The sequence below is a fragment of the Odocoileus virginianus genome, chromosome 29 (assembly GCF_023699985.2).
Source record: "Odocoileus virginianus isolate 20LAN1187 ecotype Illinois chromosome 29, Ovbor_1.2, whole genome shotgun sequence".
NCBI classification, from domain to species: domain Eukaryota; kingdom Metazoa; phylum Chordata; class Mammalia; order Artiodactyla; family Cervidae; genus Odocoileus; species Odocoileus virginianus.
The window spans coordinates 18288736-18309292 of NC_069702.1; the positions used below are offsets into that span (position 1 = coordinate 18288736).

General features: G+C 38.3%; 1 protein-coding gene across 2 annotated transcripts in view; it reads left to right on the top strand.

Annotated features, from left to right (window-relative positions):
- The window catches only part of HPSE (heparanase), a 40326-nt gene extending 24819 nt beyond the window's left edge, over positions 1 to 15507 (top strand). For both annotated transcript variants that reach the window (XM_020892868.2, XM_020892870.2), the window contains exons 5-12: positions 368 to 536; positions 1212 to 1259; positions 1734 to 1827; positions 2290 to 2396; positions 3895 to 4009; positions 7086 to 7204; positions 8358 to 8504; positions 13741 to 15507. In XM_020892868.2, coding sequence (XP_020748527.2) covers positions 368 to 536; positions 1212 to 1259; positions 1734 to 1827; positions 2290 to 2396; positions 3895 to 4009; positions 7086 to 7204; positions 8358 to 8504; positions 13741 to 13900 — 959 coding nt within the window. In that variant the 3' untranslated portion in view covers positions 13901 to 15507. The remainder of the gene's footprint in view (positions 1 to 367; positions 537 to 1211; positions 1260 to 1733; positions 1828 to 2289; positions 2397 to 3894; positions 4010 to 7085; positions 7205 to 8357; positions 8505 to 13740) is intronic.
- Positions 15508 to 20557: the final 5050 nt, after the last annotated feature.

Below are 20557 nucleotides of genomic sequence, written 5' to 3' on the forward strand. Positions count from 1 at the left end.
TAAACAATATAAGCTCAGTAAGTCTTAATTACATTGTAGAAATGGGTTTTTAAATGCCTTCTCCCTGCACAATCTTTTAAAAGTAAATTAGGCTATTAAATACTGTGTACAGACTATTTCTTGAATATCCATTGGTTTAATGTACCCATCATTAATTTCCAACTGTTTTATTACCCCCTCATACTTCAATTATATAATTTAAATTTTTGTTTTCCTGTAATATATTCTTTATAACTAGATAATTTACCTTTCTTGACTTTGGATTCTAAGGTTTTGAATGTGAAAAATGCTCTGTTGCTTTTATGTTGGCTTCTAAATAGAAAAAAATTTTAGGTGAGCATTTATTTTGAGAATTGTTATCTTTCAGAACCTAACAGTTTCCAGAAGAAGGCTGGTATTTTCATCGATGGATGGCAGTTAGGAGAAGATTTTATTGAGTTGCATAAACTTCTAGGAAAATCTACCTTCAAAAATGCAAAACTCTATGGTCCTGATGTTGGCCAGCCTAGAAGAAAGACTGTAAAGATGCTGAAGAGGTAAGAGCTAGAGGAAGCAGAGCCACTTTTCTTAAAAATATTTTTCTTTGGTGGAGGATCCTCAATAAACCACCTATTATTTTTTTTTCCTTTTTTTTTTTTTATTAGTTGGAGGCTAATTACTTTAGATCATTACAGTAGTTTTTGTTATACATTGAAATGAATTAGCCATGGATTTACATGTATTCCCCATCCCAGTCCCCCCTCCCACCTCCCTCTCCACCCGATCCCTCTGGGTCTTCCCAGTGCACCAGGCCCGAGCACTTGTCTCATGTACCCAACCTGGGCTAAACCACCTATTATTAAATAATCTTTGGACTTCCCTGGTGGTCCAGTGGTTAAGATTCTGTGCCTCCATTTCAGGGGGGGCCAGGGTTTGCTCCCTGGTCAGGGAAGTTCCACATGCCACATGGTGCAGCCAAAATAAATAAATAAACCAATTTGTTGCCTGACTGGATGGTTTACCAAAAGAGCAAATACTGACTAGCTCAGAGTATCAAAGATTTTGGGGCAAATGGCACCTGTGATAAAAATTTGTATTAGAATTAGGAAGTTTGTGTTGCTTTATCCTAAAGTAATAACCAGCCCATTTCTAGGGAAAATAACTCGTGTGCATATATTGTGTGCATATATTATCCATATCAGGATTAAGTGATAATAGTTTTTTTTTTCTAGTTTCCTAAAGGCTGGGGGAGAAGTGATTGATTCAGTTACATGGCATCAGTAAGTATGTCTCCTACTGTTAATACTAAGAAAGTACAGCTAGCTTTACTTATGACCTAGTTTTCAAAACAATGTTTTCATTAAGTGCTAATTGACTTTATAGTGTCTAAAGCAGCATTGTACTAGGATTTTAATATTAATAAAGCAAAATTTTTAACTAATTTTAAGTAACATGGTGGTTTCTACAAGGTCAAAGCACACTTTCATTTAAGTCATGAAGCAGATAAGTGGCTAAAATGAATATACTTGCCAAAGAACGGATAACCCACAATACCTACACTTGTGACTATGTTTTCTCAAGACAGAGTAACTGGTCTCCTCCCATCTTATTCTTGCCTTAGTAGAACCTCTGCCTTTTTTTTTTTTAAATAGCACAGGGGTGGGAAGAAGTAGAAAGGAGGGCAAAGGTTGTTAATTAACTTAAAAACAGAAAGTAAAGTTTGAATATTCCTGAATATTTTCTGAATAATTCAGCTACTATGTGAATGGACGAATTGCTACCAAAGAAGATTTCCTAAACCCTGATATACTGGACACTTTTATTTCATCTGTGCAAAAAACTCTCCAGGTAATAGTCTTTTTCTCTCTCTCTCTCTCTCTCTCTCTCTCTCTCTCTTTTTAATGTTAAACCAAAGTACTTTGTAGTCTAGCTAGTCCTAAATTCTGTGGGTATATAAATTTACATGTTTTTTCAGTTTTAGAGAACAGGCACTAGGTCTTATTTACCTTCAGTTTCCTCCTGTTAGCATTGGGTCTTACTCATGTTTATTGATTAGAAATTAAAAATACTTCCCACAGCCTTTCAGTAGAATAAACTCTCATAGTTTGTAAAAATGGGGTTATTTGCATTCCTTTCACACCTAGTATTCCAATAAAAGTTAACTACCCCAAACCTAAATGACTATGAACATATTTTGTAACTGTATTGGATGATGGGTCTGGGAATGCGAAGGTTTAAATGTGGCGTAATCTTTAGCATCATATTTGGTCCTCTTGCTTGCAATTACTAAGGAGATTTTCTGTTCCATAGGTTGTTGAGGAGACCAGACCCCACAAGAAGGTTTGGTTAGGAGAGACCAGCTCTGCATTTGGGGGTGGAGCGCCCTTGCTGTCCAACACCTTTGCCGCTGGCTTTATGTGAGTGAACCCGCAGTTGTCTCAGGGACCGGATAGTATTCTCCTGTTCTTCTATTCAGCTGAAATAACTCATCGGCCAAAAATCAAAGACAGTTTCTATGGCTGAACTCCAAAATTCATGCCAGATTTTGCAATAAAATGATTTACTAAATTAGTTGGACATCTTTAATGCGTGCCCCAGATTAATCATTGTATGAATGAACTGCTTCAGAAGTTTTGTTCCTTACTTATGGCCCATAACTATGTGAGGCATTCCTTTCTCTAAAGAAGTACATGGTAAAAGAGTGTATCAAGAGCCTTGACCCTGAGGAGGATACGGAGTACTTATAGCTCTATTCATAGATTCTCAAGGCCGTTTCGAACCCGGAAGTAGGAGGTCACACCTGAGGGGCTGCCAATGAGTTTAAAGATTTACTAAATCAACGCCTTGTCCAACCTCCACAAACTTGACTGCTTGAAAACCAACTTGTTTAGTTATATTCTATTACTCGGTTAATGCTCTTAACCTAACATATGTATCCTCTCTGGGTTTTATTCTCTTTCCTCTCCTACCCTCATTCTTAGAAGCCCCGAATAAAGCACACATCTTTATCTTTATGTAGGGGCATGAGGAATAGAGAAAAGAGTGGAGGTGTTTGTTTTGCCACTAAATAAAGATGGAGGGGAGTTCCCTGGTGGTCCTGTCGTTAGGACTTTGCCTTCCAATGCAGGGGGTGTGGGTTCAATCAACTGGTCGGGGACCACATGTCTCTAGATCGAAAACCAATCGCCAGTCCAGGTTGGATGCATGAGACAGGGCGCTCAGGGCTGGTGCCCTGGGATGACCCTAAGGGATGGGATCGGGAGGGAGGGGGAGGGTGGTTCAGGATGGGGACACATGTACACCCATGGCTGATTCATGTCAATATATGGCAAAACCACTACAGTATTGTAAAGTAATTAGCCTCCAATTAAAATATAAAGAAAAACCAAAACATAAAACAGAAGCAGTACTATAACAAATTCAAGAATGACTTTAAAAATGGTTCACATTAAAAAAAAAATAGGAGGAAAGAAGTGTCCATAGAAGCTTATTATTTTGCATTTCACTGACCACCAGCAACCTTTACTTCTATCCTCACATGGGGATGGAGGTGGAGAGGTTGCGGGTGGGAGGTGGGTTGGCATGGATCCGACAGGATGGAGAACAATTATATATATTGTACAATTGTCTATAGCTGTAGGCTTCTATGGCTTTGTAGACATTGTCCTACCCTGATAGGGACTCCTATGGCATATTAATAGTCTTCAAGAATTTGTTATCATGTAGGAGTGTGAGAGCGCATAAAGAAAAGGATAGTCTCTATTTCATCTGAATGTCTTATTCATGACTAATACTAATTTTCTGGTTTCCTGTCAGCTCCTCCCACACAGAAGAATAAATCAGAACAGTGTAGAGGTAAAATGGAGTTATTTTGTTTTCCAAATCTGAAGAAAGCTTGGCCTCACTCTGTTCCAGGTGGCTGGATAAACTGGGCCTGTCGGCCAGAATGGGCATAGAAGTGGTGATGAGGCAAGTGTTGTTTGGAGCCGGGAACTACCACTTAGTGGATGAAAATTTTGAACCTTTGCCTGTAAGTGATCATTATTTTCCTGTTATTGTGAGTCAATTAAAGTCTACCTTTTCTGAAGAGTCAATTCTGTCATTAAATTCAGTGCTCTTAGTAAGTAGCCAAACCATGGAAAGGTGGACTGGAAGAAATCTTAGAAGAAACCCGTTGTAACATTTTTGTGTCTCAAGAAATTGAGACCCAGAAATAATGATTTCAACGTGAGTCATTTGGGGTATGGCATGAGATTTTTTAAAAAAGAGGGGTAATTTGAAATTTTATGACTTCAATTTTACATGATAACAAACTTGAATCAACTATTTTGCAAAGTAAATCAAAGTTGAAATTGCCATTAGTATCCAAAGTTTCAAAATGTTTTTATGTCATGAAATCATCATTTATTTAACTTTTAAGATAAGCTAGTACCATGTATTTGTTCAGAAATATCACCCTAAGATTGGCTATTTTGTTAATAATCTTCAAGGTATTTATGAATAGAGTCTCATTTCCACCCTATTTCCAACTATATCTGGTGCTAAATCAGGAACTGTAGCCTTTCATATAAAGGCCACCTTGAAGATATATATATGAATAGCATAGATATAGCTCTGAGAAGTATGACCTTGATTTTTACAGTCTAAAATAGCATTTGAGAATATCTATTTTCTAAGAATAATTCTTACGGGAATTATTTGAACACTATAGGAAAGCTAAGAAAGTCTGCAAAAAGCACATGCCAAAATATAAGCTAGGCTTTTGTGGTTTGTAGATATCCCCCTAAAATTGCTTTTAATCTATAGTGGCCCAAGTTCATGAAGCACAATGTTCATAATAAAATTTTTAGCAAAATGTCTTTGTACAAAAAGGAATCTCTTCCCTAAGTCATTTATAAAATGAGTTAAACCAAGTGTGATCATTTCATTGAACAAATATCCAAAATCTACTACTGGCCGTTTCTTAAATGGACCTTGAACAAGGAAGAGAGGTAAATAATTTCTTCACAATGTGCTCTAAGTATAATATCTAGAAATTAGCTACCTTACCCTGTCACTCTTTATACTATTTATAATGTTATCTAAAGCTTCAAACACAAACTTTTGACTTAAGAATTCTTTGTATATATGCTAAATATATTTCTTCTTTAAGGTTTACAAGTCAGCTAGAAAAACGTGGGAGAGTAAATGGTACCATTGACATCTGCAGGATCCTAGGCAATCAGCCTTAAACCTATTGTACATGTCTGTTTTCTTATTTGATTTGCATAACAGTCCTAGAAGGTGGCAACACAGTTGTCTTAGATTCATTTTTCTATTTATTAATTGTTTAATTGGAGGATAATTTCTTTATAATGTGCTGGTTTCTGCTATACAACAATGCAAATAAATCATAATTTTATATATGTGTGTGTATATATATATCCACTCTTTTTTGAGCCTCCCTCTCCCCTCCCATCCCACCCCTTCAGGTCATCACAGGCTGGACTCCCCCATCTTTCAAATGTTGTTGTTGTTCAGTCACTAGGTTGTCTCCTGTTCTTTGTGACCCCGTGAACTGCAGCACACTAGGCCCCCCTATCCCTCACTGTCTCCTGGAGTTTGCTCAAACTCATGTCCATTGAGTCGGTGATGCCATCCAACCATCTCATCCTCTGTCATCCCCTTCTCCTTCTGCCCTCAATCTTTCCCAGCATCAGGGTCTTTTCTAATGAGTCGGCTCTTTGCATCAGGTGGCCAAAGTACTGAAGTTTCAGCTTCGGCATCAGTCCTTCCAGTGAATATTCAGCGTGGATTTTCTTTTTCGTTTTTCATACGGGGATGTTCAAATTAAGGGATGCTTGTGGGATTTGCTGGAGGTCACACTGTCTTGTTGTTATTCTAAAGAATCCTATACAAATCCTGGCTCTGAACCTGCTTGCTTTCTATCCACCCACCCACCTCCCCTCACAGAACCGTGCTAAAGTTATGTCTCTTTTGAAAGCATTTAATTGATTCTTCTCTGTAAAATCTTAAGTCTCCAGTGTAAAATCTTAAGCAGAGAAACAAAAGCTGTTTGCCTAGTAAGTCTGCTTTGTCTCAGTTCAAGGGCTTCCCTTGTGGCTCAGCTGATAAAGAATCCGCCTGCAATGTGGGAGACCTGGGTTGACGTATATATATCTAGTGAACTAAAAAATAACTTTCTTATTATGAAAAATTTCAAAGTAGAGGGGAAAATATATGAAGCCCTAATCTTGTATAATCCATAATCCTACCTATCCCTCACCTCCCACTTACTGAATTACTTCTAAGCAAACCTCAGGTATATCATTTTATCTGTAAGTATTTCAGTATGTTTCCCCTTTGGAAAAACATAACACAATATAGTTATCACACTTTAAAATATTGACAATAACTTCTCAATATCATTAAATATTTAGTCAGTGTTTCACATTTTCCTTACTGTCTCAACTGTCTTTAACAGTTAGTTTATTCACATCGGAATCCAAACAAGGTGCATATATTGCATATATTATGTCTCTTTTTTAAGCATTTGCATTTGTTATATCTTTTAAGCCTGTTAATCTTTAACTTCTCCCTCCCTCTCTTTTTTTTGTCTCTTGGGATTTATTAATTAAACAAACCAGGTAATTTGTTCTATAATGTTTTCCACATTCTGCATTTTACTAAGGCTTCACAGGCAGTTGTTTTAGTCTGCTCAACAGATAGAAGTTTTTATCTTTCAAACTTGGTTCTGTATGTGTATACGTGTCTGTGAGTGTGTGTGTATCTAAAATTTTTGCTTTGAGTTTTGAATTCTTGGATGACAGACAACACGGACTATTTAAACTGCCTCTGAGCAATCAGTTGTATTCTTGAGATCTATCTCCTAGCAGACATAGCCCTCTGAATCATGGAAATATAGACTTCTGGTGATGAACAGCAGCAAACAAGATACTGCCGTCAGGTTCACGGTGGCAATACAGACCAAAAGATGAATCCTTCTTAAATACCTCTAGGATAACAGTCACACTGTTTGTAGGATAGCTATTTGCTTGACACTGTTTTTGTTAAAAAGTAAGTAAAAATCTACTTTTGTCCCACCCCTCCCCAATCACTCCAACTAGGATTATTGGCTGTCTCTTCTGTTCAAGAAACTGGTGGGCACCAAAGTGTTAGTGGCAAGTGTGAAAGGTCCAGACAGAAGCAAACTTCGAGTATATCTTCATTGCACAAACATCAACCAGTAAGTGTGTAACACACCCTTTACCAATCAACAAGTTTTAATAAGTAAACACACAATTTCCTACTCTAACACCCTGCTGTCTTCTATCTATAGAGTGGGTCTAAGGTGTATCATTGTTCTTTATTTCTTTTCATTCTCATAGTGATATGGTGCCAGAGTCTAGCTTAAAAAAAAAAAAGGTTAAATGTAGGCATTTACAGTTCAGCAAAGATTTGACAATGATTTGATTAACATAATACATAATAAAAATATATCCTGAATGTAAATAAAGAATAGCACAAATGTAAGCACATAAAACAGATTTCATATGAATGATTAATCAGTTGAATGACTATGGATGACTATAAATATGAATTCGTATGAATGAATAATTATGTGACTATACTTATCATTTTGAATCATATCTGATTAATAAAGAAGAAAAATTAAAAGGTGACTGATAACAACTCTCATGTTTTCAAAAGTTTTAACTCAGTTTCTAGAATTGAGAGGCCATAAGAGATTTTTATAGTACAGTGCTCTGGCCTTAGGTAGCAAAAAATATTCCTAAGTTTGAGATTTTTCTCATCTTGGTTTCAGTCTGTCTTTCCTGATAGGATAATGCTAAAAATATTTAGCTACAAAGGCTACCCACGGTTTCCAGTTTCATTGAAAGGGAACTCTGTTTCTGGTGAGTGGCCCCATTAGGAATGGTGGGGAATGGTTTAGGTGGATAAATTCTGTAAAATGTCAGTAGATTTAATTTTCTTATTTGTGTCAGTCTTTTCATAAGGTTAGAAAAAGTCTTGGTTTATATGGTTTATAATATGAATTCATGTGAACCCACAAAATTTCCCTTTTACCATTTAACTTTCCTAACTTTGAACATGTATGAGCTGACTGACTTCCTCACAAGTCGGTCTGGCAAAGCAGCAAAGATCACAAAGTGCTGAAGCCCAGGCAATGGTTGTGTAAAGAGCAATAGTTTCATCACGTTTTCCACACAGGACCACATCAGCAGTCTGATATTAGCATAACTGGAAGATACGAAGAGGGTGCAGCATCACTATAAATACTAAATACACTTCGTATTATCCATGATTATATTGTAACCAACTACTTAATTGCTTAAATTAAATAAACACTTTTATTGAGTTCATGTATTTGCTTTTAGCCCAAGGTATAAAGAAGGAGATTTAACTCTCTATGCCTTAAACCTCCATAATGTCACCAAGCGCTTGCAGTTACCACATCCCTTATTTAACAAGCAAGTGGATAAATACCTCATAAAACCTTCAGGACCCGATGGCTTACTTTCCAAGTGAGTAATTTTCTTGGTTCATTTCAAGCTTTCACCTAAAGTGAATTTTCTTGGTGTTTGTCAGAATACTGTGTGTTGACAGGGAGTAAAAGAAAAAACTCAACTATTTCAAGTTCTAACAATTCTTAATATTCAGGAAATTATATGTGAATACACACTAATACAGGTGTAACTCATTCAGAGAATGAAAGCAGAAGGATGGGAAGACAAAATGGCAGTTATCATACAGAAATGTTTTCATTTCAAAACAACTTGATATATATCAGGATCCACTCAATGCATTTAGATTTTTTGCTCCAAAAAAATAATCCTTGGTAATGCAGTCACTAAAGCAAAAATACCTGTATGTAATTGCTATATAAAGGCATAGGAGTTGGTATAAAATATCATGTGTCATGGATGTGATTCTCTTACAGTATCAGAATAGTTTGTTATTGGTTAGAGTGAAGAAAAAGAGTGTCAGAAATGTGCCTTTTAAGTGAACTATTTAAAATTGGTTCTTAAACATTTTACTTTCAAAAGCCCATGATTGAATATGTCTTAAAAAGCCTATAGTCAACAGAATACCCAAGGGACTTCCCGGTGGCCCAGTGGTTAGCACTCCATGCTCCCAATGCAGGGGGGCTGTGTTTAATTCCCGGTCAGGCAACTAGATCCCATATGCTGCAACTAAGAGTTTGCATGCCATAACAAAGACTGAAGATCCTGCATGTGCAAATAAGGCACAGCCCAATAAATAAATATTTTTATAAAACCAGAATACCCAAGAATGAGTTAGGCACAACAGATTGTAAGATTTCTGTCCAGTGTGTGTTGGAAGGAGCTCTTTTCTTCATGGCTGTTCTCACACTGTGTGTGTGTGCTCAGGTGCTCAGTTGTGTCTGACTCTTTGCCACTCCGTGGGCTCTGGCCCGCCAAGCTCCTCTGTCCATGGGAGTATCTCGGCAAGAGTACTGGAGTGGGTTGCCAGTTCCTCCTCTAGTGGGTCTCCCATCTCTGCAAATGCTCTATGAGTGTTGTTTTCAGTGACAGCATCAGAACCTGAAAAAGTGTCATAAACGTGCTTTCAACAAAGTCCTATCCCCATAGACAAGTATTATTAACTCTGAGTACCATTCTATGATTTTTTTTCCTGTCCCTTATTTTACTATATATAACTGTAATCATACAACTTCTAATAGGAGAAATTGAAGGAGAACCCACAAGTTTTCCCAAGTATCTTTCCATCTATAGTCTTTGTAGACATTTTAATGGGCTGCACGTTTTATAAAATACCATGGTTTACTTGTTCATTTTCCTACTGTTTTTTTTCCCATACTTTTTTCCCCCGTAATAAATAATGTATATTTGAATAACAGATACTTCTCTCTTTGGGGATTTTGACACTTTTTAAAGTTCTTATCCTATTTGTGTCTGAGGCCGAGAAGGGAAAAACTTTTCTGAAGTAACTAAATAATAGTTGTAGAGTTAGATGTATCTTAAGAGGGACTTCGCTGGTGATCCGGGGGTCGAGACTCTGTACTCCCAATGCAGGTGTCACAGGATCAATCCCTGGTTGGGGAACTAAGATCCTGAGTGGCACAGCAAACAACAAAGTCTTAGAGATCATTTTAGTCTAGCCTTAGATGGGTATCTAAGGCCATTCAGCCCTGTTTGTTTCCTCTCTGTTGGATCTCACAGCCTCTGCTGGTGACTGCTCTCTGTGGCAAGGATACGGTAAACCTCTCTGCCTTTCATCTGCTGCTCTTAGTTCTATTCTCTGGAGCAGATGGAATCTACACCTCACGGCTATGGACAAGTGGGTTTAGAGGATTTTTTTTTTCTCTTTCTGGTAGGGGAGGGTAGCATACACTCTGTGTTAATTTTTATTTCCAATTAGGTGTCAATGTTGTAAAAATTGACAAGTATTAAATACCTGGATTTCTAGCTTTTCTTTGAAAATAAGTGCTCTGGCAACTCTGGGGTGTTTTCCCAATTCGATGGAGCTGAACTGGGATTATTCACTTTAGACAACACATCCAGCTCTCTGTTCCCCTTAGTCCCTATGTGACCCTGCTGTCATAGGCCTGTCTTACTGCTGGTACATGTCGCTTCCTTGACCCCGAGGGCATTTGGGTTTGCCACTCTTAATCTGAAACAACACAGAATGCTCTGTTTCTCCAGAATAACTCAAATATTTGAAGGACAACTGGACTGTCTTCTCTCCAGGCTCAATATGCCTAGTTTTTTCAGTGATTCTTCTCTTTGCTGTATTTACCAGACCCTGTTGCATTATGATCATATATTTCATGCTTTATACTTGGAAAACTGGTGAAATTGTGGACATTGTTGTATTACCCTAAGTTCTCTTTGATGACTATATATTACTTATATTTTTCTCTCTTTAAAATATCTGTAAAGAGAGATATTTTATCTCTCTTTAAAATGTCACAAAAGTATCCCAGATAGGTTTAATGAATGCACAGTTTGCACACATGCTCATGCTAACGACCTCAGGGGGTTAAATAGTGATCACCTTTAAAAAGTTAGTTTTCACTTAAATAACTTGAATAGTGCCCATAGAAGGTCCTGTATCATAAGTATTTAATAAATACTTGAACTGAATATACATTAACATAAAAGCAGTATTTTATAGTCATCTCAGATGAATTTTGCCCACCGTCTCCAATTCTACCAAATCTGTTGCTTGCTAATTCCTTCCATCTCTATTTCATCTGAAACTTGACAAGCATGTCTTCTATTTCTTGTCACCATATTACTAGCTTAGAAATAGGAAATAAGATACTACCTTCAAATAAAACCCTACCCTTATTGGCCAGCCTGATGAGGACATATTCTGCATGCTTTAAGCTTACACTTAGTATACTGATAACATCCTTTAGCTATATTCAGAGCTGATTAAACAGTATAGACAGGTAGATTAGGTATTATCTTGCCCATGTTTCATCTTAACCCAGAGCAGCATTAATTTACAGTGATCAGACTTAGCTTTAAACATTGTGACCTCTCCTAAAGACTTTCTGAAACTTTTTTGTGTACCCTTGTCACAGTCCTCAATCTCTTGCAAAAGAGCTCTAACTATCACCATTTAGAGATGTTGTCAAGACCTATTTTTGTTTGTGGTTTCCTGATGGTGGTCATGGCGTTTCCTCCTCCACCCCTTGCAGGAAGTGCTGTGATATAGGTGCTGAGACAAAGCTCGGGTGCATGTGAGCTGAGTGTAACTGCAATGCAGGCTTGTTAGCCTTCAGCACAATTATGGTTATCTTATTACATCTTTTGGAGAAGGCAATGGCACCCGACTCCAGTACTCTTGCCTGGAAAATCCCACAGATGGAGGAGCCTGGTAGGCTGCAGTCCATGGGATCGCTAAGAGTCGGACACAACTGAGCGACTTCACTTTGACTTCTCACTTTCATGCATTGGAGAAGGAAATGGCAACCCACTCCAGTGATATTGCCTGGAGAATCCCAGGGATGGGGGAGCCTGGTGGGCTGCCATCTATGGGATCACACAGAGTCGGACACGACTGAAGTGACTTAAGCAGCAGAATTACATCTTTAGGTACAGAGCCCACAACTGGACATTTAAGCAAGGATTAATGGAAACTAATTTCTCTGTTGATTGATACTTAGTAAGGATACAGTGTGAGAGATCTTTAAAAATGAAAACTTTATAATAATGCTACATTGGAAACAAACAAGTGTCTAACACTAGACAATTCAGTAAATAAACTAATATGCTGGTACAATGGAATCTTGTGCAGTCATTAAAATGATGCAGTGGATGAATGTTTAATGGTGTGAGCAAATGTTAGGAAATGTTAAGGGGAAAAGAATCAAGTTTTAAGAGACTATATACTGTATGCTTATTTTTGTCCATATGAAAATATGTATGTTCATACATACATAGAAAAGAGATTAAGCAATATACATCAAAATCTTAAAAATGGTTATGATGAGATAGGTTGCTTCTGTTATATTTATTTATCTGAATAATAAAGATGATGATAGATAATACTTTTACATGCTTATATGTACAAGGTGCTATTATAAATGTTCTACATATATGTATTACATGTATGACATAAACTTTGGTATTAATCTAAATATTCAACAATAAAAAACTTTTTTGTTATAAAAATTTCATAATATAAAAACCATTTAAGAAAAAGATAAAAGAGATAAAAATATCACTTAGAATTATGGAAGTATCAATGAAACTAAAAGTAGACTAAAGCTTTTCTTCCTAAGCTCTTCCTTATATAAGATTTGTTGCCATAAGAATATATTTTGCTATGTTTAGTTGTTTCAGTCGTGTCTGACTTTTTGTGATCTCATAGATTGTAGCCCACCAGACCCCACTGTGCATGGGATTCTCCAGGCAAGAACACTGGAGTTGCCATGCCTTCTTCCAGGAGATCTTCCCAACCCAGGGATGGAACATTGCATCCCTGGGTTGCAGTCTCCCACATTGCAGGTGGATTGTTTGCCATCTGAGCCACCAGGGAAATCCAAGAATATATTAATTTGATTTCAATAATAATAAATATACGTAACACTTGTCCTTGATTTTTTTTCTATTTTTTGACTCAGTTTTTAATTTAAATTTTGATAGTGAGATGCAAAGAAAACATAATTATTTTTTTAAATCTGTGGTTTAGCTAAAGAAAATCATTTTTCTTCACCGCAGCAATATATACTCTACCAAAGCAGATTAACAGCTTAAGAAAATGAACATATACCTCCTGGGAGAAGGGGAGTAAGAGGGTTTACAGATATAGTTATAAGTGGGAAATTGACAATCATTTTGTATATTAAATTCATGCAACTCACATTCTATCCTATATATTTGCTTCATATATAAATGTTTACAATTACTTACCACCACCCCCCAAATGCCACAAATCCAGACGTATGTCATCTTCATCCTTTTTACACCTCTGTCATCTTGCCTAGTATGGATTGTGTGTGTTTCATTTTCTGTAAAGGGCCGGATAGTAAATATTTGGGGGCTCTGCAGACCATATGGTTTCTGTTACAACTGTTCAGCTCTACCAATGTAGCTTAAAGGTCATCTCGGCCAAATACCTATCTGACATAGTGTTCAAATACAAGTTATATAATATAACCTGCCACAGAAAAAAATCTGGGCCTTAAAAAGTTCTCAGGACTTCTATAGAGTAGATGGAAGATGTACAGCTTGGCTAACCTGGACGCATCTTTCCCCTCTGCAGATCTGTCCAGCTCAATGGTCAAATTCTGAAGATGGTGGATGAACAAACCCTGCCAGCTTTGACAGAAAAACCTCTCCGCCCAGGAAGTTCACTGGGCATGCCACCTTTCTCGTATGGATTTTTTGTGATAAGAAATGCTAAAGTTGCTGCTTGTATCTGAAAATGAAAGACATGTACTAGCCTGGAGATTGAACTTTTGAGTGTATTGATAAGAGGAAAGCAAAATTCAAACTATAGGAAGGCGAGCAGATATATTACAGACCAACGGGTGGGAGATTTCGAGTCCCTGGGAGACACTCAGTATGAGATTTAGCACAGAATTATGTCCTAAGTAGAACCCTGCTAATAATAAGCCAATGCCAAACACCATGCTTATATTTTTGCATGTACTATTTTAAGGTTATTAAAAATGTACATAATATAATACAGCCAGGAGGCAAGTATGTGAAGGATATACTAGTTTCAAGAAAGTATTTAGTTGTTTTTATTTAAAATAAAACAGTTACTAGAAAACTGTCAGATTCTTCCCTCCATATGCTATCTCTATGGGCTGCTATAGAAAAAGTTTACTATCACCAACTCCAAATCATCTATGAAAGAGAGACAATCTCTTTGCATCTTAACAGAGAGCTGAGTTCAGTTGCTGTTTCTCTTCCCTGTTCTGTTTGTCAGTAATACCATGTGAGAAGACAGATGGCTAGATGTGACAGTATTTTTTAAAAAGTTTAATGACAATTCAGAGGGAAGGGATTATATACACTTCAAATGAAATAAAAAATGACTGCAAATGAAATTGATTTACCAGGAGGAGAAAATTTAACTCCATACATTACAACCATCTGTTCATGTTTACCTCTGTTAGTCACTCATTCGTGTCCAACAGACCCCATGGACTGTAGCCCACCAAGCTCCTCTGTCCATGGAATTCTCCAGGCAAGAATACTGGAGTGGGTAGCCATTCCCTTCTCCGGGGAATCTTCCCAACCCAGGGATCAAACCCAGGTCTTCCTCATTGCAGGCAGATTCTCTACTCTCTAAGCCACCAAAGAAGCCCCATGTTTACCTTTAATTTACCTTAAATTCTTATTTTAGTTGGCTGCAAGTAACAGAAAACCTTGATTCCAGGGGCTTAAACCACCAGACATTCGTAATCCCACATAATGGGAAGTTCAGGTTGGGTGAGCTCCACTGCTGAAAATGTCACCAAAGAAACAGGTTGCTTCTCTGTCTCTGCTCTGTTACCAGCTTCATTCTCAAGATAGCAGCACAATGTCTATAGCAATTCCATGGGCCCAGTCAGAGCTGGCAGTAGCCAGAGAAAGATGAGCCATTTCTTCTGTCTTCTTCATAGACTTTTGAACTTCTCAGAGGTTCTCTCAGCAAACCTCTCTTCCTGTCTCCTTGGGTCATATTAGCCAAGAGGGGGTTGCATAGCCATTTTCCCCAGCTGCCAACATCAATGAGATTCCTCCAATTGTCTCCTAATAATCTTTTGGAATGGAGAGGGTGTTGAGAAGTTTATGACACTGACCACTACAGTTCCCTGCTTTTATCAGTAACAGAATGTATTATTTTCCCCTGTGTCTTAATTCTAAGAAATATAAGTCTCTTTATATTTATGTCTGCTATGAATAGTGTCTCATTTAAGAACATTTATAAGGAACTAAAACTGGTACCTAAAGTTTGGATGCTTTAATATCCTTAAATTTTATATATCAGTGGTTTTTATATTTTCACATTTGAAATAAAGTAAGTTTTGTAACCTAATATTACAATGATTATTCTTTTAATAAAGCATAAGCCTTCAGATCCCCTGTTTCCTTCACTACTTTGTTTATGCCCCGACCTTTGTTTGTCCTTTCAGCCTTCCCTACACCAAGAGTTGACCTTGAAGAAAAGAGATCATCAGGCACAAACATAATATCCTCCCTCATCATGGAGATTGGATCATGATCAAAGTTCAATCCAGTCTATTTTTCTTCTCCCTGTCCCCTCTGCCACTTAATAAATTCAAGGCCCAATTTTCCACTGGTATTGTAACAATCTACTAATTGGTCTCCTTGACTTTGCTTAAAATTCTTAAAATTTTAATTGGCTTAAAATGTGCTTAAAAATTAAAGTGGCTGTCTGTTCCCTTAGCATATAGGTCCTTCCATAACCTGGCACCTGCTGTTTTCTTTGGCCTCGATTCTTATTGCTTACCCCGTGAATTCTGTTCTCCCGCCCACACACTGGTTGAGCGATCTGGACAAACTGCCTCTTTCACCTTTTGCTTCTGTGCGTCTAGTGCTGCTCCTTCTTCTCTCCACCTGGACTCTTCTAACCTTCCTCTCTAACTTTTATGTTTATTAAGACTCAGGGTCTTCCCTGGTGGTCCAGTGGCTAAGACTCCAACCTCCCAGTGCAGAGGGCCCAGGTTCAATCCCTGGTCAGGGAACTAGATCACACATGCTGCAACTAAAGATCCCACGTACGTGCTAAGTTGCTTCAGAGTCGTTGTGTCCAACTCTGTGCGACCCTATGGACTACATAGCCCACCAGGCTCCTCTGTCCATGGATTTCCCAGGCATGAATTCTGGAGTGGGTTGCCATTCCCTCCTCCAGGGGATCTTCCCCACCCAGGGATTGAACCCACATTTTTGTGTCTCCTGCATTGGCAGGCAAGTTCTTTACCACTAGTGCCACCTGGGAACCCCCAAAGATCCCACACGTCACAGCAAAGATTGAAGATCCCCTGTGCTGAAGCTAATACCCGGTGCAGCCAAATAAATAATATTTTAAAAAGAGAAAAGACCCAGCTCAAACAGCAGTTTCAATGCCTCCCCTATCATCTGAGTAGCTTTAGTCATATTTCTTTGCTCCCTATAGCAGTTTAGACATTTATTTTTGTACAGTTGATGACAGTCCACTAGTTTTTAAATTAGTTCTCAGCTTACTTTATTAAATGCAACTTACATGTTTATTTACATTCCCATAGACCTGTCAAAGGACACTAACAAAGCTAGTTTACCTGAAACTGCAGCACAACAAACTTAATAAGGCAAATCTGCATATTTAATGTAATATTTCTAAACACACCTTAAAAAAATTTAAAACACAATTTTAAAAAATTCTTATACATCTAAAAAAAGTCACACAAAAATTTAGTAGATCAAGTTCCCTAAGCAGTTAAACAGCTATATAAACACAAAACCTATATAAACCTATATAAACACAATTTGTACAAAAATGTCATTTTCTCCTGCCAAAGTTACAAATTTACTATCCTAGCCAGAGTTAACAGAATTATCAGTTCAGTGCCTCTTTACCAAGTATGGTAACAATTAGCATTTGATTAAAGAATCTAGAAACAGGATATGGAACCACTTAGCATGTTGGGTTCAACCCCTTCCTATGCTTAGGTAGCAGATGTTGGGGTCATCTAAAGCAAAGTCTGAGACAAGGACTTGGGGTCCAGTAGTTTATTTGGGATGTCAGGAAGCAGGCATGAGAGATCAGGGAGAGTGAGATGGAGGAAAAGGAAAAGCCAGTATTGAGATTTGTTGTTGAATTTGCTGCAATAGGCAATTAGAGTTCAGTTCCACCAGTACCACTGAGAAACATGGATGCCTTTCATAATTTTCCTCTTATTATTCTCATGTTTCTTAGCAGCTATCATTTCATATTCACTTTATTGTCAATTATAATTTTCACAAAGAACATCTGCTTCGCATAAAATAGTTTTAAGGCCAAAGTGAAAATGGTTAGGAATTCTCTTCCGACAGGAGCCAAGGGAAAGACATACAGAGAAAGTGTGAAAACAGGAAAAAAGAAATTATCTGACTATCACTTGAAACTTTTTTTGTGACTCGTTATCCTTAGTATTTTGATCGCCTAACCCTGAAGTAGTTACCAACGAAAGTGACTGAGCAGGTATGCACGTATGCATTTAGACCACCGCAGCACAGAATCCCATCAATCTAATACCTCCTTGTTTAATTAATTTAACAGAACACATGGAGGAGGATGGTTGTGTGATCAGGACGTACTCTCTGGCAATGCTGACCCTTGGCCTAAACATCATACCTGTCCCCCAGACACCCTATGAAGACCCACATCCCCAAAGAGTACCCTTATCCTAGGGCCAGTGTATCCTTAGAAGCTCTTTATTGTCCTCCACTGAATCAGGGTTGCAAGAACGCCTGCCCCTCTGTAGCAGATCCCAACTGGCAAAATATTGTAATGTTTATAACTGGCGGAGGACAGGTAGGAAAATGGCTACCCATTTTCTAGATGGCTAGACCAGCAAAGGCAGTCACTTTAGAATGTACCTCATCCCCAGAGGCAGGCATATAAACCTTTTCCTGAAGTGCTTATCTGCCTGTCTATCTGTTTTGGCTGCAAATGAATGGCAGTCTCTGGGTTACTATTTATCACTGGCCTCCACCTATATGTCCTTAACAGTGAGCTCATCTGTTTCCAGCTTCTGAAAGAGTAAGTTGCAAAGCCAGTTGGAACAAGTACGATTCAGCATGCTACTGCTCTCTCGTCCTTGGGGCATGTCTTTTATTTTCACAGAAAATGTCCTAAGCTGAATCTAGTGACCTGATTGCAAACACTTGATTGTTTGTTTCTTTAAGAAAGGAAGAAGTTTATGCAGGTTTAGTTTCTATTAGGACTAGAATGGCTATACCTTTAAGTCCTCCTCTGACTTCTATATACATATCCATGTATATATAACATTTATATATGGAACATATATTTACAAATATTTATATAATATTGTCATATAAGAAAAAGATTTGATCTTTGCCCCCAGTTCTTGGCATAACATTCCTGAAACCGTTAGAATTTCCTGAGTGGTAAGAGTGTCTTATCTCATTCATAAGGAACTCCCTTTGAGCACAGCAGAATTTATACTAAAGAGGGGACTTTTAGAAGTGATGGTGTTAATCGCTCAGTTGTGTCTGACTCTACGTGACCCCATGGAGTGTATGTAGCCAGGCTCCTCTGTCCATGGAATTCTCCAGACAAGAATACTGGAGTGGGACGTCCTGAAGGATGGGGGCTAGTAGCAAGAAGAACCAACCACCTGTTAGTGAGTTGGAACTTTTACTCCCACTCAGACCTCCAGAGGGGGCAAAAGGACAAACGACTGAGTTCAGTCATCAACGGCCAGTGATTTTGTCTATCATGCCTATATGATGAGGCCTCCATTAAACCCCAAAGGAACAGAGTTCAAGGGCTTCAGGGTCGGGAAATACATGGTGGTGATGGGAGAGTGGTATCTGTCTAGAGAGAGTGGAAGCTCTGTGCTTGCCCTAGTCATCTCTTCCATCTGGCTGTTTCATAGTTATGTTCTTTTATTGAAAAAAGAAAAAAAAGCAAAACTGATAATTGGTGAGTGAAACGTTTTCCTAAGTTCTCTGAGTCACTCTAGTAAATTAATCTGGGTCTTGGGAATCTTCGATTTATAGCCAGTATGACAATGGCAAATGCATGCATTCTCAGTCATGTCTGACTCTTTGCAACCCCATGGACTGCAACCCACCAGGCTCCTCTGTCCGTGGGATTTTCCAGGCAAGAATACTGGGGTGGGTTTCCATTTCCTGCTCCAGGGGATCTTCCTGACCCAGGGATCAAACCTGTGTCTCTTGAGTCTCCTGCGTTGGCAGGTGGATTCTTTTACCACTGTGCCACCTGAGAGCAAAATTTATCACCTCAAAATATGTCTCTTTGGCATGAGGGTTACTGTAGACTGGTTGTTTTTTAAAAAAACAAACAAACAAATGGATAAGGAAGAGCTTTTACCTCCTTCCCTCTCCAACTGCCTACAAACTGGAGAAAGAGGATGTGTTCCAGGAAGGGAGCTATCACCATAGATAAGTACAGTACAATGGTAGACAGGGAGGAACCTAACAAAATCTGTTTGTTAAAATTCTCTGTCTGGGGAACTCCCTGGCTGTCATGGGGTTAGGACTTCAGCTTCCACTGCAGGGGCCACAGGTTCAATCCCTGGCCAGGGAACTAAGATCCCAGAAGCCATGCACACATGACCAAAATAAAATAAAAATAAATAAATAAAACTTCATTTAAAAAACATTCAATAAAAAAATAAAATTTTGTGTCCTATTATTTCTATATGGCCCAGCAAATATTTGTTTACCAAACATTTGCTCTTCTCATTCTCTCTGTGAAATATCTTCTTTCTCTTTGAAGTCCCAGGCCCCTACCCCCTTCTCTTTAGTCCAGGAGATCGTATATACCTCATTTTACCTGACTGTCTCTGGGGGCTCTCATGTTAGGATTCCTCCTACAAATGTAATTAAATTTTACTTTCTCTTATTAATCTCTCATGTCAATTAAGTCTGAGACTAGTCAAAAGAATCTAGAGAGGCAGAGGAAAACTTTTTTCCTCCCCAACAAGGATAGGTCAGAAGCACAGGTAACAATCTGGACTTCTGATGGGCTTCGTTGGTTGCTCAGAAGGTAAAGAATCCACGTGCACTGAAGGAGACCTGTGTTCGATACCTGGGTTGGGAACATCCCCTGGAGAAGGAAATGGCAACCCACTCCAGTATTCTTATCTAGAGAATTTCATGGAAGGAGGAGCCTGGTGGGTTACAGTCCATGGGGTCCCCAAGAGTCAGACACAACTGAGCCACTTTCACTGAAAGGGGGCTATCACCAATCTTACAGGACTCAGCCTAAAACCTGTGGGAGCTGATGCAAACTCCAGCTAGAGAGCTCCAGAATTGAGTAAAATTTCAGGACACTTGGGTGTTGCAGAAGCATTTGTTGTGTGGAAAATCCACACGTCTGGTGTCACAAGTCATAT